The sequence below is a fragment of the Natrix helvetica genome, assembly GCF_964273705.1.
Source record: "Natrix helvetica genome assembly, chromosome: 4".
Taxonomy (NCBI): Eukaryota; Metazoa; Chordata; class Lepidosauria; order Squamata; family Natricidae; genus Natrix; species Natrix helvetica.
This window is the reverse complement of record NC_138550.1, coordinates 3,896,630-3,914,058: the sequence shown is the minus strand read 5'-3', so window position 1 is coordinate 3,914,058 and position 17,429 is coordinate 3,896,630. Positions and strand designations below refer to the sequence as shown.

Here is a 17,429-nt window from a genome sequence, read left to right as displayed (position 1 = left end):
GGCAAACCTATGGCACAGGTGGCACGCAGAGCCCTTTCTGCTGGCAAACGAGTGGTCGCTCCAGCTCAGCTCCACCACGCATTCGTGCACGCCTCCTGCTGGCTAGCTGATTTTTGGGTCTATGCCGCACATGCCCCTGCGGCCTGTTTTTGCTCCCAGGAGGCTGCAGGGAGCCCTACTAGGCCAAAAAAAGGGAGGTTGCGTGTGCATGCGTGGGGGAGCATGGAGGGGTTGCGCATGCATGCACAGGGGGCGGAGTGCATGGGAGGGGCATGCTCACATTGCATTATGGCTTTGGGAAAGATGTCCGTGTAGGTTGTGACCCCTCAAGCCAGAACCCTTGGCTTCCCTTGTAGGTCCTCATCAAACCCAAGCCAGTGACCTTCCAGGCCACGGTGGTCAGCGAACAGGCGAGGCAGCTGGTGACGGAGACCCTCCAACAGGCCTCACGCGTGGTGGAGACCAGCAACGCTTTCCTGCCAGAGGTGAAGGAAGAACCCCTGGTGTATACCGACAGCAGTTCCTCTTCGGTGGAGTCCATCCAAAGTTCCCAAGGTGAGCAGTGTAGAGATTTGACTTAGAGAATCTATTGTGGTTGGTGTTTGTTGGAGAACTCCTTTTAAAGTCCCCCCGGAGCATTTTTCTCAGTCTCTCCGGGGAGAGAAAGTCCTAGTCCGGGGATCTCCAAGCTTGGCCCCTTTTAAGGCTTGTGGACTTCAACTCCCAGAATTCTCATGGTCAGCTGGGGAATTCTGGGAGTCAAAGTCCACGGGTCTCAAAAGTGGCCAAGCTTGGAGAGACCCAAGCTCTAGCTGAGGGGTGTCAAACTCGATTACATTGAGGGCCGCATCAGGGTTGTGTTTGACCTGGGGGGGGGGGGTAGCTCAATAGAATTGGAATAGAATAGAATAGAATAATGGAATGGAATGAAATATGGACTATGGAGTGGAATGGAATGTGGAACGTAGGATGGAATGGAATGGAATATGGAATGGAATGGAATATGGAATGGAATGGAATATGGAGTGGAATGGAATATGGAATGGAATGGAATATGGAGTGGAATGGAATATGGAACGTAGGATGGAATGGAATGGAATATGGAATGGAATGGAATATGGAATGGAATGGAATATGGAATGGAATGGAATATGGAATGTAGGATGGAATGGAATGGAATATGGAATGTAGGATGGAATATGGAATGGAATATGGAATGGAATGGAATATGGAGTGGAATGGAATATGGAACGTAGGATGGAATGGAATGGAATATGGAATGTAGGATGGAATATGGAATGTAGGATGGAATATGGAATGGAATATGGAATGTAGGATGGAATATGGAATGGAATGGAATATGGAATGTAGGATAGAATGGAATGGAATATGGAATGTAGGATGGAATATGGAATGGAATATGGAATGGAATGGAATATGGAGTGGAATGGAATATGGAACGTAGGATGGAATATGGAATGGAATATGGAGTGGAATGGAATATGGAACGTAGGATGGAATGGAATGGAATATGGAATGGAATGGAATGGAATATGGAATGGAATGGAATATGGAATGTAGGATGGAATATGGAATGGAATATGGAATGTAGGATAGAATGGAATGGAATATGGAATGTAGGATGGAATATGGAATGGAATATGGAATGGAATGGAATATGGAGTGGAATGGAATATGGAACGTAGGATGGAATATGGAATGGAATATGGAGTGGAATGGAATATGGAACGTAGGATGGAATGGAATGGAATATGGAATGGAATGGAATGGAATATGGAATGGAATGGAATATGGAATGTAGGATGGAATATGGAATGGAATATGGAATGGAATGGAATGGAATATGGAATGGAATGGAATATGGAATGGAATGGAATATGGAATGTAGGATGGAATGGAATGGAATGGAGTATGGAATGGAATGGAATATGGAATATAGGATGGAATGGAAAGGAATGGAATATGGAATGTAGGATGGAATGGAAAAGAATGGAATATGGAATAGAATAATGGAAATGGAATGGAATAGAATAATGGGAATAGAATAGAATAGAATCAGAACAGAACCTATTGGACTAGCATCCTTGTTAACAAGTTAGTGTTGGCTTCCTCCCACGTCCGTATGTTAACATGAAGCATGGCCAGCCACAGCAGAAGAACATGGCTGTAGAGACACTGTAAATGAGGTTCTTGTGAAGAAAAAGGTCAACTTAGGTTCATCCATCTCTTTCTTGGGCTCAGATTCCCAGCCCGTGGTCCACGTCATTGCTTCCCGGAGCCAGGATTGGTCGGAACACGAAATCTCCGTGGATTCCAGTCCCACCATCATCTACCAAGATGTCTCTGGCGAAGCTCAGTCGGCAACGTCAACCATTAAAGCCTTGTTGGAGCTCCAGCAGACGACCGGTGAATATCTGCAAGAAAACCTCACATTTTCCCCCTGTTGCCTCAAGGAAACTCTTTGGAATTTGTCTTTTCTGTGTTATTTCTAAGAGCCAAAAGTTATCAGGTGGCCCTGGTTGGATTCGCGATGCCACTTCCCATTATTTTCTTGTTAGGATTTTAGGCGAGGCAGTGAGCCTTCAGTAACTCTAGAAGGTTGGGCAGATGCCTTCAAGTTGACCAGTTGCATGGAAACTAATGATATGGCCAGCAGAGCTGGTGGCAGACTCAGACAGTGCGGAGGTTGGGGAGGAACCTGGGCCAGTCCTGGAGTCTGGGGAAAGCTCTGTTGAAGGCTCTGTGTCGGAGGCAGAGAGGGGGCCAGAGCCGTATGTCAGTTATCAGCTGCCTTCATAGTCAGAGATCAGTGAGGCAGAGGAACAGCTGGAGCCTGTTCCCAGTGTGCACATGCACAGAGTTGCCAGACGAAGGGAACGGCTAAGGAACAAGGGCCAACTTGGGAGTAAGGCCACAGGTGGACAATGAATGGCCCCTCCCAAAGGAAATAAAAGAGGAGCAAAAGGGGAGTGGAGTTTGCAGGAGGCCATGAGTTCATTCCTGCATTCTTGCCAAGTATTGCAGGGTCTAAAAGTTAATGGCCTGGCCACTCTTCAAACCTGATAAAGGTCGTCAAGTGTGAACTATCTTGAAAGCCTTTGGGAGAGGAAAGACTTTGCTGGGGAGGAATTCACTGTAAATTCAATAAAAAGGGTTTATCGGGACAAGGACTCGGCTTCGTGCTGCTGAGGAAGCCTAAGTTGGAACAACGAATGGCAGGACAAGGAGATTTCTCCAGCCCCCCACTTTTGAGTAACCTAGAAGCATCGAGTTGGCCACTAGAAACCCAAGACTGGACTCAGAGGAGCTTCAACAGGGCTAGTCTTATATTCCCAGTGCCGCAAACCTATCAGGGAATCATCCGATGGATTTTCTGAACTGATAGTTGGCTCTCCAGTTGGGTGTCAGGGTTCCATGTAACACTCCCAACACAGGGCTGAGTTGCCATTTTTTTTAACGATTGATTTGGGTTCTGCGCATTTACAGAAGTGTCCGGGTGGGTGGGCGGAGCCTCCCACCACTGCTACTACCAGTTCGTGTTGTGTCGTTTCCCCCCCTCTCCCTCCAAAATCAAGATGGAAATCACAACGATACAATGGGCGCACCGCCCGTGTTTTAGATGCGCCGCAGCCACCATCTTGTCTTGTGTGGAACGCACCTTGGGGACAACCGCTGTAGACCGCCAACACCCCCACCCCCACCCCAGGGAGAGGAAGGGGAAGAAGAAAAGAGAAAGGAGAGGAGGAAAGAAGAAAGTAGAGAAGAAGGGAGGGAAGGAGAAAAGGAGAGGGAAGAAGAAGTAAGGTTGTTGTAAAACAAGATGGATGGATGGGATGGCAGGAAAGCAGTCCCGATTATATTTTTTATACATTTAGGACAGGGGTGTCCAAACTTGGAAACTTTAAGACTTGGGGACTTCAACTCCCAGAATTCCCCAGCCAGCAGTTCCCAAGTTTGGACACCCCTGATTTAGGAGAAGAAATGAATTGTTATAAATGTTATAAAAGATAACACACAAATACGAATCGTGCCTATGAGAATGTATATTTGTGACTGTGTATATGAGAAAGAAATAAAAACTTTTTTCAAAACAAAACAACAAACCCCCCCCTTCCTTCGTTTTTGCCGCCACAGTCAAAGAGAAGTTGGAAACCAAGCCTCGGCAGGCCACCATTGACCTCAGCCAAATGGCCGTCCCGATCCAGAGGGCCCAGGAGAAGCAGCATTCTCCCGAAAGTCCCTCAATTGCTGTGGTGGAATCTGAGCTTCTGGCAGAATACATCACCACGGGTGAGTCCCTGCGGGAGACAGGAACGCGAGAAGACTCCCGTCTGGGGGAGGGGATTTTTTGAGCGGTCTGCCTGCATGCGAGGAGGAAAGAAGGAGATCCACTCACCTGGATCTACCGTATCTTTTGGAGTATAAGATGTACCTTTTTCCATCAAAAAAGAGACAAAATCTGGGTGCGTTTTATACACTGAATACAGCATTTTTGGCCTCCGGAAACCCTGCCCCCTTTGCAAAAATGGCCGTGCAGAGCCTTTAGGGGGCTTCCAGAGTGCTCCTGGGGGCTGGGGAGGGCAGAAATGAGTGAAAAACAGGCCGTCTTTTGCTCAATTTTGCCCCCCAACCCCCAGGAGCACTCTATAAACCTAAAGGCTATGCATGCCCTTTTTTGACAAAAAACTCTGATTTTTCATATGTCTCTTAGCAAACCGTGAGAGTATATCAGAGTTGGAGTTTTTTTTTTATTGGAGGAAGAGAGAAAGAGAGGGGGGAAAGAGTGAGTGAGAAAGAGAGGGAGAGAAAGGGAGGCAGAGAGAGCAAGAGGGAGGGAGAGAGGGAGGGAGGGAGAAAGAGAAAAGGGTAGGGAGATAAAGGGAGGCAGAGAGAGAATGAGGGAGAAAGGGAGGCAGAGGGGGGGGGAAGAGTGAGGGAGAAAGAGAGGGAGAGAAAGGGAGGCAAAGAGGGAGGGAGAGAGAAAGGGAGGCATAGAGAAAGAAAGAGAGGGAGGGAGAAAGGGAGAGGGAGAAAGAGAAAGGGAGGGGGGAGAAAGGGAGGCAGAGAGAGAATGAGGGAGAAAGAGAGAAAGGGAGGCAGAGAGGGGGGAAAGAGTGAGTGAGAAAGAGAGGGAGAGAAAGGGAGGCAAAGAGGGAGGGAGAGAGAGGGAGGCAGAGAGAAAAAGAGTGGGAAAGAGTGAGGGAGAAAGAGAGGCAGAGAGAGAGAATGGGAGAAAGAGAAAGGGAGGCAGAGAGGGGAAAGAGAGAGTGAGTGAGAAAGAGAGGGAGAGAATGGGAGGCAAAGAGAGGGAGGAAAGAGGGAGAGAGAGAGAGAAAAAGGGAGGCAGAGAGCGAAAGAGAGACTGAGGGAGAAAGGGAGGCAGAGAGATAAAGAGAGACTGAGTGTCCCTGATTCAGGTTGCAATGCTCTCCAACACAGAAGGGCACCTAGTTTGGAAACAACTGCTGGTGAGCTGCACCCTTTGCTTCCTCTCATAATTCTAATCCTTTTGTCAATCTGCAGACTCTGGAAGAATTCACTGTGTTCCTTCGCATGCAGAGGAGTATCTTCAGAACCACATTGGTTAGATATTTTATTTTTTATGGTACAGACAAGAGGGAGTAAGAGAGGATGGGTTGGGTTGGGTTGGATTAGGTTGACTTGGGTTGGTTGGGTTGAGTTGAGTTGGATTGAGTTAGATTGGGTTGGGTTGAGTGACGTTGGGTTGGGTTGAGATAAGTTGTTGGAGTGGATTGAATTAGGTTGGATTGGGTTAGTTGAGTTAAGTTGGCTTAGCTTGGTTAAATTGGGTTGAGTTGGATTGAATTAAGTTGAGTTGGTTTGGTTTGGTTGAATTACATTGGCTTGGCTGGGATTGGGTTGGGTTGAATTAGGTTGGGTTGGGTTGAGTTAAGTTGGCTTGGCTTGAATTGGTTTGGTTTGGTTAATTGGCTTAGCTTGGGTTAGGTTGAATTAGGTTGGGTTGGGTTGAATTGGATTGAATTGGGTTGAGTTAAGTGGGCTTGGATTGAGTTGATTTGGGTTAGGGTTAGGGTTGGGTTGGGAAAAATGCTGATATTGGCAACTCTGGGAGGCAGACTCTCTCATGCATTGTCTGAAGGACCTCAGAATTTTCTGTTACTCCTAACAGTTGCTACTGTCACTTGGGAGAACTTTAGGACAGAGGAAACCAGAAAGTTGCGATCACTTTTTGCCTCTCTGTGCCAAGGATGGGTAACGTGGCTTGAAATTGGCCCAGGACTATAAGAGACCCGGGTTAATGTTGCTTAATCATGACATCAAAGCAGTATTTTATATCGTCTTACTTCTGTAACAAAGCTAACCCTGTTGGCAAATTTAATCAGAGGCACTTTAGATGGTTTTCCGTCCCATCCCATCCAATCCCACCCCCTTCCATTCCTTTATTATTCCCTCTGTTGAATATCTGTTGCAGGCCTCTTCCTCTTTTCATCTGTGCTGCATTTGGCTTAAATCCATTCAACCAGGCAGGTGTCTACATAGCAATGTTTCTGAACTTTGCCACTTTATTTTTGATTTTTTTAAGAGTTCTGTTATTTTTTTACTTACAAAAATAAACATTAAATCTTTTCCTTAAGCAATGCGTCGTCTGGGTACAAACATCTCTGTGCAACATCGTTCCTCTTTTGCCACATCTTTCTTCTGCTAGGAATTCTACCTGAAATTTATAATAAAGAGAATGTATATTTTATCATGCATGTATTAACCGCAGCTAGAATTGTATTTGCACAACGTTGGAAAAGTGGAGAGATTCCTATGGATGAGAAGGTGATAAGGAAAATATCAGAATGTGCAGAAACGAACAGGTTATCATTAGCAATTAAGGAAAAAGAGCAAACTGAATATTATATGATTTGGGAAGTATTTTACCAATGGTTGGAGAGGGGGTAAAAAAGGAATTTGGAAATGAAGAAAGCTGAAAAGATAAGTAGATAATACACTTAGATAGAGATGTCAATGAAAAGGGTTAGTATGTGTATGATGAGAATAATGGTGTTTAATGTTAATATATCATTGCTAGAAGATATTATGAAGAAAAAGGGAGAGTTCTGAACTTTGCCACTTTAAAATGGGTGGAGATCATCTCACAGAATGCTGTTTCTCCCCCACCCTGTCTGGGGAATTCTGGGAGTTGAAGTCCACCCATCTTAAAAGCTGCCAAGATTGAGAAACGCTGCTGGAGGGTGTTCCTTAAATGCGCGACCTCTGGCTGCCCTTCATTCTCTTCTCCTTCTCCTTCTTCCAGTGAGTCACCGGTCACAGTCCCACCAGCCGTCCTCCGAGCCCCACCGGACCTTGCTTCAACACGTGGCCCAATCCCAGACAGCGACGCAAACCTCGGTCGTGGTGAAATCCATCCCCACCTCTTCTGCTGGCGCCATCACGCACATCATGCAGCAGGTGGGCGGCGTTCCGTTGATGAGTGACGGACGTGCCAGCATTGAACAAGTGTCACAGGGGCATTACCCTGTGGGATTGCTTCTTCCATTGTAGACATTTCATTACCAAACTAGGTGATATCATCAGTGCTAGAAGGAGGAGGGTTTTGCTCTCTTCATTACTGAAATAGGTCACATCACCAGGCTAGAAGGGACCGAGGTTTAATCAGGGGTGGGCTTCAAAATTTTAGCAAGGGGGTTCTTTGCCCGGTTGCATGGTGGGTGTGGCTTAGTCGGCCTCCTGCACCATAGCAGCAAGGGCGTTTTTGTCCTCCCCAGGCTCCGGGGGGCTTTTTTCGAGCCTCCGGGAGGGTGAAAAGAGCCTCCCCAGGCTCTGGTAACGGGAACTTCCGGTAGGCCCATTTTTCACCTTCCCCAAGCCTCCGCGCGCCCCTTACCTGCATCCAAAATGGGCCACGTGGGGACTCTGGGGAGGGGAGGGGTGGGTGGGGCCAGCCAGGAGCGGGATTTGGGGGTTCTCGGAACTGAACAGAATCTTAGCTAGAGGTTCTCCCAAACCCCCAGCAGCCCACCACTAACCTCTACAAGCAAGCTCCCCGTATATAAAGCAACGGCTTGACTTAACTTTATTGTCACTTTGAATATACACTGTTCGACGTGCATTAAAATGAAATGTCGTTGCATCCAGCTCTCAAAGGGCTCACCACTAATTAAATAAATAAATACATACAAAAATTATGGACAACCCCCCCCCCCCCCCCAATGTATTATGTGACACAGAGAAACAATGCAGTCTACCCCACCCCACCCAGCCGGTCATTAGCAAGGTCAGATCACATTAGTAGTCTGTGGGATTTAAAATTATGAATTTAGTGGTCCCTTAGGCCCAAAAGGTAGGGCCAAGGGATTCCCCACCAAACTTTTGAGGACGTCCATTTGTTAGCCCCACCAGTGAGGTTGTGGGGCATGCTGGCTAAAAAATGACCCGGATGGTAATTAAACAGATCCTGAGGACCCCAGGATGGTTCAAACCTTACTCTTTATTTCTTTTGAAAAGTTTTTTTGTTGTTGTTCTCTATATACAATTATAGGTATACATTCACATACCGTGTTTTTCGGAGTATAAGACGCACCGGAATATAAGACGCACCAAGATTTTGAAGAGGCAAATTTAAAAAAAAAAAGTTTTTGCACTCTGCAAACCTCCCCAAAACGGCCTGTTTTTCGCGAAAAGGCACCCATTTCCCCCCCCCCCCCAAAAAGGGCATGAATAGCCTTTAGGAGGCTTATAGAGTGCTCCTGGGGCCTGGGGGGCAGGGGAATAAGCAAAAAATGGCCTGTTTTGTCAACAAAAACGATATGCATTGCTAGAACACATAATGTACCCAGGGAAGTACACATCAAATTTCTTAGAAAAAGTACAAGAGATGAGATTCTGAGTGCACAAAGGGGGCAAGAATTGAAATACCAGGACAGACATATAACCATTCTGAAACAGATCCCCAAGAAAGTGAGGGGAAAAAGAAAAAGTTACTCGCAGTTAGCGAAGAAACTATACCAGAAGGGGGTGTGGTTTAGATGGCAGATGCCTGAAGGTATGCTAGTATTCTGGGAGGACACAAGAGTTAGAATTAATACACCCATAGAGGCACAGGACTTTATGGACAAAAACAAAGCACTCTTAGAAAAACCAGATGACCCTACACCAGACACACAGGACACGGGAGGGGCCGGAGCTCTGCCAGCGGGGGGAGATGGGGCGACACCGAGAAAAACCAGATCACAAAAATGAATAAGAAAACTTGCTTGACATAAATTGACCGAATTTATTAATTGAACTTATATGCTGACTATATGTAACTCTTTAGTAATGAAATTTTTTGCAAATGTATACTTTGAGTATGGAGGGAGGGGACACCTACCACACATTGCAACCGTCAAAATTTGTACTTATCCACTACCTTTTTCCTTGTAAAAATTTTTTAAAAACCAATAAAACGTTGTTTAAAAAAAGGATATGCATAGCCTTTAGGAGGCTTGTAGAGTGCTTGGGGTGGGGGAACGAGCAAAAATTGGCCCGTTTTTCGCTCATTTCTGCCCTCACCAGCCTCCAGGAGCACTCTGGAAGCCTCCTAAAGGCTATGCACAGCCAGTTTTGCAAAGGGGGCAGGGCTTCAAGAGGCAAAAAATGCTGTATTTGGTGTACAAGATGCAGTCAGATTTTCAGCCACTTTTTTTAGGGGAAAAGGTGCGTCTTATACTCCGAAAAATACGGTAATTGTTATTCTTTTTTACACTCGTTGTTCTTATACATTTGTCACTCCATTTACAGGGTGACAACATACCATTTGGGTTGCTTTGTTTACCATCCCTCGCCTGTTTTGACACCGCTTTCTTTTCCCTTTCTTTCCTCCCTCCCTCCCTTCTCTCCTTCCTTCCTTCCTTCCTCTCTCCTTTCCCTTCCTTCTTTCCCTACTTTTGATTGGCGTCTTCTCTCTCCTGCCTTCCAGGCCTTGAGCAGTCACACGGCTTTCACCAAACACAGCGAGCAGCTGGGCACCGAGGAAGGGGAAGTAGAAGACACCTTGGACCCTCAAACCGGGCTCTTCTACCGGTCGGCCTTGACCCAGGTGCAAAAGCAGCAGAAGCTGACCCAAGCCCAACTGGAGCAAACTCAACTCCAAGTCAAGACCTTGCAGTGCTTCCAAGCCAAGCAGAAGCAAACCATCCACCTCCAGGCGGAGCACCTGGCCGCCAAGCTGCCCCAGCTGCCCCAGCTCTCCATCCGACACCAGAAACTCGCTCCCCTCCAGCAGGATGCGGGCGCCGCCAAACTGGACTCGCAGCAGGCCGGCGCCCCTTCCGTCACCCGTGAGAGGCAGCTGCCCACCTTGGTCGCCCAACCCCAACAGACTGTGGTTCAGGTGCTGGCGGTGAAGACCACCCAGCAGCTGCCCAAACTTCAGCAGGCCCCCACGGCGCAGAAGATCTACGTCCAGCCCCAGAGCCAGCTGCAGCTCCCTGCTGCTCCCGAGAAGCCGCCCACAAGCCAGGTGAGACCCACGAGAGGACAGGGGAGGGGATGTGGGTCCACCCCAGGGCTGTTCTGACCCAGGCTTCCTGAGAGAGCGTAAATCACAATCTTCATCCCCCAAACCCTCTTTTATTTATACGGCTGTGAATTATGGTCAATTCCCAGTCCGCAAGGCTTCGCAAACAGTCTGTGAAGATTCCGACAGATGTCTGCTTGAGTTGCCACAGTCTTTCAGGGGAATGTTGATAAACACCCACCTTATCTCCCTGGGAATGCTGCCAGAGACCTAACTGCCAAATGCAGAGCAAGGCCAAACTTAGCACAGAGCCAAACAGAGCTTTTCCAAGCTTGAACTGACCAGACGAACTAATCGCTTCCTGCAAAAGCTCACGTCCCGTTCGCTCCTCTTTTGTGTCTTATGGGAGGGGCCAATCGTCTCCAATCCTTACTCCCGAGTCGCCCCTTTTGTCTTAACTGTTCTTGCCTTCTGGCAGCTCTGCACATCCGCACACTGGGAACAGGCTCCCCCTGTTCTTCTGCCTCAGTGATGTCAGACCCCAGAGCAACAAATAACTCCCAGATGGCCTTGGTCCCCTCTCTGCCTCTGACGCAGAGCCCTCATCCACCTTCCCCAGACTCCAGGACTGGCCCATCTTCCTCCCCAGCCTCCTCCCTGTCCGAATCTGCTGCCAGCTTCACAGGCCGCCGTCTGACCACAACTCCTGCTGCTCGAATCCCACCTCGGCTTATTTGGAAGTGTGCTGCCCACACTTACTCCCGTGCCAGGGTTGGCGTAGAAAGCTTTATTGAGTCTGTTCCCTCCACAGTTCTATTTCGAGTTGTTTTCAGCTAACCCCCAGCTGCAAGCTAAGCACGGTAATTGGCTGTAGATAACCAAAAGCGAAACAAACTTACAGCCAAACCAAAAACAGTCTCGGAAATCAAGGTTTGGCCTGGGTAGGTTCCAAAAACAAACAGCCCCAAATCCCCTCCCGAGGCCCAGGGGTGTCCACTGAGGTTTGTCACCAAGTCTGGTGGTCGGAGTTTCAGGGCTTGTAAGGTGAAGTCACGCCAAACCAGATCCATATCCCACCACAGCTGTTCTTTATTTCTCTTAATGTATTCTGCTAAAATTGTGCTCATAATATCCTTAAGGTCTTCATTTTCTGTCTCTGGTTGGTTCTGTCTCTGGTTGAATCTGAGAAAAAAGGACATTCTTTCAAATTCTATTTTTGCCATAAAGTTTTCCAATTCTACATTTCCCTTCCGGGCTGCCTTAACCTCCTCCCCCAGCCCAGCCTCCCCTCCTCCAACACCATAAATCTCTGTTTGTTTTCTGAAATATGATGTTGAACACCTCTGAGTTCATCTTTAAGATCTGTCACCTCTTTTTTCAACTCATTTTGACCCCTCATAATGTCCCTTCTTGTTGTAACAATGAAGTAATTTTCGTTTGCTGCATGCTTGGACTGGAGGTGGCAGACGCAGAAGCCGAAAATGACTTGCCTGTTGGTGGTTTCTTAGGCCCCATTTGAGAATGGAGCTGACTGTTGACTGGCCAGATGCCCTTCCTGTCGCCAATCCGGAGTTTTGTTCAGCGGATATAGTCTCATTGTGCCCAGAGAGATAAATATTTGCCTCTACCTAGGATTGAACTCACAGCCTCCGGATTGCAAAAAAAGCCTAAAGCATGGCGATCGTATGTCGAGGACTACCTATGATGTGAATTGACCCTGCCTGTAACCATGTGTCCTCTCCCTTCGATTTTCAGGTCCACCAGCCCATCATCACCCAAGGATCGTCTGTTACAAAGATCACCTTTGAAGGTCATCAGCCCCCCACGGTCTCCAAGGTGACCCCTCCCCTTCCCACCCTGTTTCCTGGCCAGCTGGCCTCCAAGACGGCGGTGGCGGACATTTTGAAGATGTCCATGATGGAGGCCCAGATTGAGCCCAGCGCCGGAGGTGATGCGGCACGCAAGGCCTGCCCCCCTGCCCACCCTCCGGGTGAGGCGGAATTGACCCCCACCTCCGTGCTGAAGGCGGCCTTGGGAGGGGCACCCCCAATGGGAACGGCTTCCATCTTGCAGCAGGTGAAAAGCTTGGACTCAAATTCGAGCCCTCCTGGCATGGGGCTGCCTCTCCAGGAGAGGAAGCTGAACCCCCCGGCTCCCCCCACCGCCAGCCAATTCATCCGTATCCAGAATGTCGCTGTCCCCAAAGCCGAGGAACTGGCGGCTGAAATCCTTATCCAGGTAATGCAGGGACGAGGCCCTTTCTGCTGATTTGATGCTGTTCTTTTTATTTCATTGTATTTTATTCTTTTACTAGTTTATTCACCGTATTTTCTGGAGTATAAGATGCACTCCCCCCCCCCTAAAAGGGTGAAAATTTGGGTGCATCTTATACACCGAATGTAGTCCTGCCCACCTGCCAGCACCAACCCTTTGGCCTCTGCCTCCCAGCAACTTGCCTCCTTGCGGCAAACAGCAAACTGCCTGTTTCAGTTTCAATTTAGCTTGATTAGTACAAAGGGGGAAAAAATCTGCCTTTGCCTCCCAGCAATTTGCCTCCTTGCAGCAAACAGCCTGTTTCAGTTTCAATTTAGCCTGATTAGCACAAGGGGGGAAAAAATCTGCCTCTGCCTGCCAGCAATTTGCCTCCTTGCAGCAAACAGCCAGTTTCAACTTCAGCTCAGCTCGATTAGCACAAGCAGTTGATTGTCGGTTGGATTGACCTCCCGACCATCAGCTGTTTCGGGCTGCAGGGATTGCCATTGTCTATTGCCGCCTATGATCGCCCCATTTTCAGCCTTCCCTTGCCCCATTTTCTGTCCATTTTGATCTCCGCCGCCCAGAATGGGCAGAAAATGGCTCCCAAGTCGACCCCTGTTCCTTAGCTGTTCCCTTCGTCTGGCAACTCTGCACATGTGCACACTGGAAACAGGCTCCAGCTGTTCTTCTGCCTCACTGATGCCTGACTCTGAAGGCAGCTGATAACTGGCATACGGCCCTGGCCCCCTCTCTGCCTCCGACACAGAGCCCTCCTCAGAGCCTTCCCCAGACTCCAGGATTGGCCCATGTTCCTCCCCAACCTCCTCACTGTCTGAATCTGCTGCCAGCTTTGCTGGCCGCTGTCGAGCCACAACAGCATGTTGCCTGTTCACACTGGGTAGACCGGACCAAAGCGACGTGGCCTGGAGCCTTACATTTTGCTGGAGAGCTCCGCAGGCTGAATCCGACTATATTGCTGGCCAGATTCGGCCCGCAGGCCTTGTGTGTCAACTTGTAAAGCGTCTCCATGACTATTATCAAGTTGTCATGGGAGGGAGAATTCCATGCATACCTTCGACCAGAGTTGGATCTCAGATTTCTACAGCAGGCATGTGAGGCGCAAAGTTCACAGCCTGCTGCAGCACCTCGTTGGTGGATATGATTTATGACACAGACTGAGGGGAGGGGAGACACAGGGGTAACGTTCAGACACCATTAACCGGAAATCAGTTTCGGCTCCGCAGAAGATCATGCCAAAATGTTGCTCCTAATAAATGACTGGATTTCTTTTGAACTTTGTCTCGAGGCTCGTAAATTAATTAGGGCACCCTTTGGAAACTTCACATTGTGTTTGACACCCCTGCCCGAAGACTTCCTAACGTATTTTCGTCTCCCTTTTCCCAGACAATCCCGCAGTATTCGGTGGCCTGCCATTCCACCTCCAACGTGGTGGTCGAGCCTAGCGGTCTTCTGGAGATGAACAACTTCACCAGTCAACGCCTTGACGAGGAAGACACCGTCATGGAGCAGGACATGGACAGCAGCAACGAAGACGGGACGGAGCCCAGCCCGACGCAGAGTTCGGGACAGACCTAGCGCGTTTCGGGAAGCTGCGATGCACTTTAAGGCAACCGCCGAAGGCCTGCCTGGCTGTTGGTATCCGGAAAGCTCTTATCTCAGTCGTAAGAAGCACTTTGTATGTCCGAGGTCTTCGAGCAGGCTGACATCCAGCCTCCTTCACAGCAACAGTATTGGCGAAACCAGGATTGCAAAACGGTTTGGGCGAGCGAGGCCTCACTTCCGCTCTGGGGCAACCCGGCGACAGTAGAATGTATTTTCATTGAAGGCAAGAAAGCAAAAAGGACACACAGTGGTTTTTTTATTATTATATTATTATTATTATTATTCCCATTATGGTATATTGAAGTTTCGTTTGCTACGATAGCCTGGATTTTCTATTGAAATATTGTGGTGGGTTTGTTTTTTTTTAAAGAAAAAAGAAAACGGCAACAGCCACCAAACTAACCTTCTCTATTCTCTCCCGAAGCCACAAACCAGAGTTTGCCGGTGAACGCATTTTCATCACAAAGAGTGATTTTGTTTTAAAGGTATAGCTTGTTTCTCTTAAAATTGATCACGGAGAACGTTGAGACATGCTGTTTTACGCAGAAGCAGAGAAAGACGCTGCTTCTCGCTCTTTTGTTTCGAAGTAAATTTTGAAGTATTAGCTTTTAAAACAGAACGGAAGTCAATTTCAAAATATTATCCTTTAAAACAAAACAGAATTCAATCTCAAAATATTAGCCTTTGAAACAAAACGGAAGTCAATCTCAAAATATTATCCTTTGAAACAAAGCGAAAGTCTAATTCAAAACATTAGCTTTTAAAACAAAACGAAAGTTAATTTCAAAATAGCCTTTAAAAGAAAAGTCAATTTCAAAATATTAGCTTTTAAAACAAAACAGAAGTCAATTTCAGAATATTATCCTTTGAAACAAAACGAAAGTCAATTTCATTATATTATCCTTTGAAACAAAACGGAAGTCAGTTTCAAAATGTTAGCCTTTAAAACAAAATACACGTTCCCCAAAAATCTCAAATTTTGGATGCCACCCTCTGATGATGCTTCTCTTCCCTTAATTTTCACAGGTTATTTTTTGTCTTTTCTTTTTATGAACCAGAGACGAAATTTTTCACAAAGCCCCATATTCAGCCGGCTTTTATTTATCTAGAATATTTTCAATTTCCCACTCCTGGTCTGTGAAACAGAGCCAGGGTCTGTTCAGTATCTTTTCCTATTTAAGCTGTGAAACGAGAATTGGTCTGATATGGAGGACATCGGACGTCCGAGACTAGAATTCGGGTGCCAGCGGAATATATATTCGGACTCGTCTAATCCTTCATTAAAGGTGTTTTTTTTAAAAAAAAAAAGAAAGAAAGAAAGAAAAACAACCACACAATTTTTCATACGATTATGCGGGAGACTTTAAAAATGTACATTTTTGGCCTTTTTAATAATTTTGTTTGGACAGTATATTTAAAGGGATCCTTCTTCGAACGAATAGTTTTAGTTTGCACAGGAAATACAAAGGGGGTTTACCGTGACTCAAAAGTCCAGATTAAAAGGAAAACAAAGGGGGGTGGGGGTGGGCAAAAAATCTTAATAATGTAGACACCGCTTTTATACAGGGGTGTGTGTGTTTGTGTGTGCGTGTGTGAAAGTGAGAGCGCGCGAGAGAGAGAATGTGTATGTGTATCCACACACAATAACTGTACATAGGAAGTTTTTATCGCTTTTGTATAGATTTCATTATAAATAAGCATTTTATGATTTTTTGGAAATAACTTGTATATAACAGCCGTTCCGCGGAACCTGCTGTTTTTGTTTTTCGGTTCGGTTCTTGTTCCGGTTTTATTTTCTTCTCCCGTTCCGTTTGGGTTTTATCTTTGTTTGTTTTCGGTGCTGAAGTACTACTACTTTAAGTAGGTGCTCCTCGAAAGCTCTAACACGATTTTGTGTCGATATTTTTATATTGTGATTTTAGTGTTTTGTATAATTAAACCACCAGTAGACAGAATTTGCCACTGGCTGAAGTTTGAAACCCAAAAACAAAACAAAAAAAAAAGTCTGTTTGAAGTGTCGTGTCTTGCTTCTCGCTGCAGAGGGCGCCCTCGGATGGGCTTCGACGCCGTCTCTCAGATACGGATTCTGACATAAAACGTTGCAGAATATATGTATATGTTCTTTTAAAGTGATTTCTAGCCCGCTGCTTTGAAGCTTGAGAGATCAATTCGTGCCTCTTACAGATCACCAAAGGCGCCTGCGTGGGTTGCTAAATTGCTTCTGGGTCCAATAATTCAAGATTTATTTATTTCAGAAAAATTACACAGCGCTCGAGGTAACGGCCACAATGGAGCCCAGAGTTTTTGTAACTAAACTAGACAGTCGTTAAGTGAGTTCCCCCCCCCCCCCCATTTTTACAACTTTTCTTGACCTGGGTGTTCAATCTATTTTCTATTTATTCTATTCTATTTTCCATTCTATTCTACTCTATTCTACCCTTCCCTGCTCTACCCTACTCTATTCTCTATCTATTCTATTCTATATTCTATTCTATTCGTTCTATATTTTGTTATTCATACTACTCTACTCTATTCTCTATCCTCTATCTATTTTCTATTCTATTCTTCTCTATTCTCTATTTTCTTTTCTTTTATATTCTCTATTTTCTATTCTATATTCCATTCTATTTGTTCTATATTTTGTTATTCATTCTACTCTACTCAATTCTCTATTTTCTATTCTATTCTCTATTCTATTCATTCTGTTTTTGTTATTCATTCTACTCTACTCAATTCTCTTATCTATTTTCTATTTTATTTTATTCTCTATTTTCTTTTCTATTCTATTCATTCTATATTTTATTATTCATTCTACTCTATATTCTCTACCTATTTTCTATTCTCTATTTTATTCGTTCTATATTTTGTTATTCATTCTACTCTACTCAATTCTCTATCTATTTTCTATTCTATTCTCTATTCTATTCGTTCTGTTTTTGTTATTCATTCTACTCTATTCTCTATTTTCTATTCTATTTTATTCTCTATTTTCTTTTCTATTCTATATTCTTTTCTATTCTATTCATTCTATATTTTATTA

General features: G+C 46.0%; 1 protein-coding gene across 3 annotated transcripts in view; it reads left to right on the top strand.

Annotated features, from left to right (window-relative positions):
• The window catches only part of EMSY (EMSY transcriptional repressor, BRCA2 interacting), a 56,782-nt gene extending 41,064 nt beyond the window's left edge, over nucleotides 1-15,718 (top strand). For all 3 annotated transcript variants that reach the window (XM_081951760.1, XM_081951758.1, XM_081951759.1), the window contains exons 15-22: nucleotides 357-555; nucleotides 2,263-2,427; nucleotides 4,156-4,311; nucleotides 5,545-5,604; nucleotides 7,307-7,461; nucleotides 9,971-10,513; nucleotides 12,266-12,748; nucleotides 14,171-15,718. In XM_081951760.1, the coding sequence (XP_081807886.1) occupies nucleotides 357-555; nucleotides 2,263-2,427; nucleotides 4,156-4,311; nucleotides 5,545-5,604; nucleotides 7,307-7,461; nucleotides 9,971-10,513; nucleotides 12,266-12,748; nucleotides 14,171-14,362 (1,953 nt within the window). In that variant the 3' untranslated portion in view covers nucleotides 14,363-15,718. The remainder of the gene's footprint in view (nucleotides 1-356; nucleotides 556-2,262; nucleotides 2,428-4,155; nucleotides 4,312-5,544; nucleotides 5,605-7,306; nucleotides 7,462-9,970; nucleotides 10,514-12,265; nucleotides 12,749-14,170) is intronic.
• Nucleotides 15,719-17,429: the final 1,711 nt, after the last annotated feature.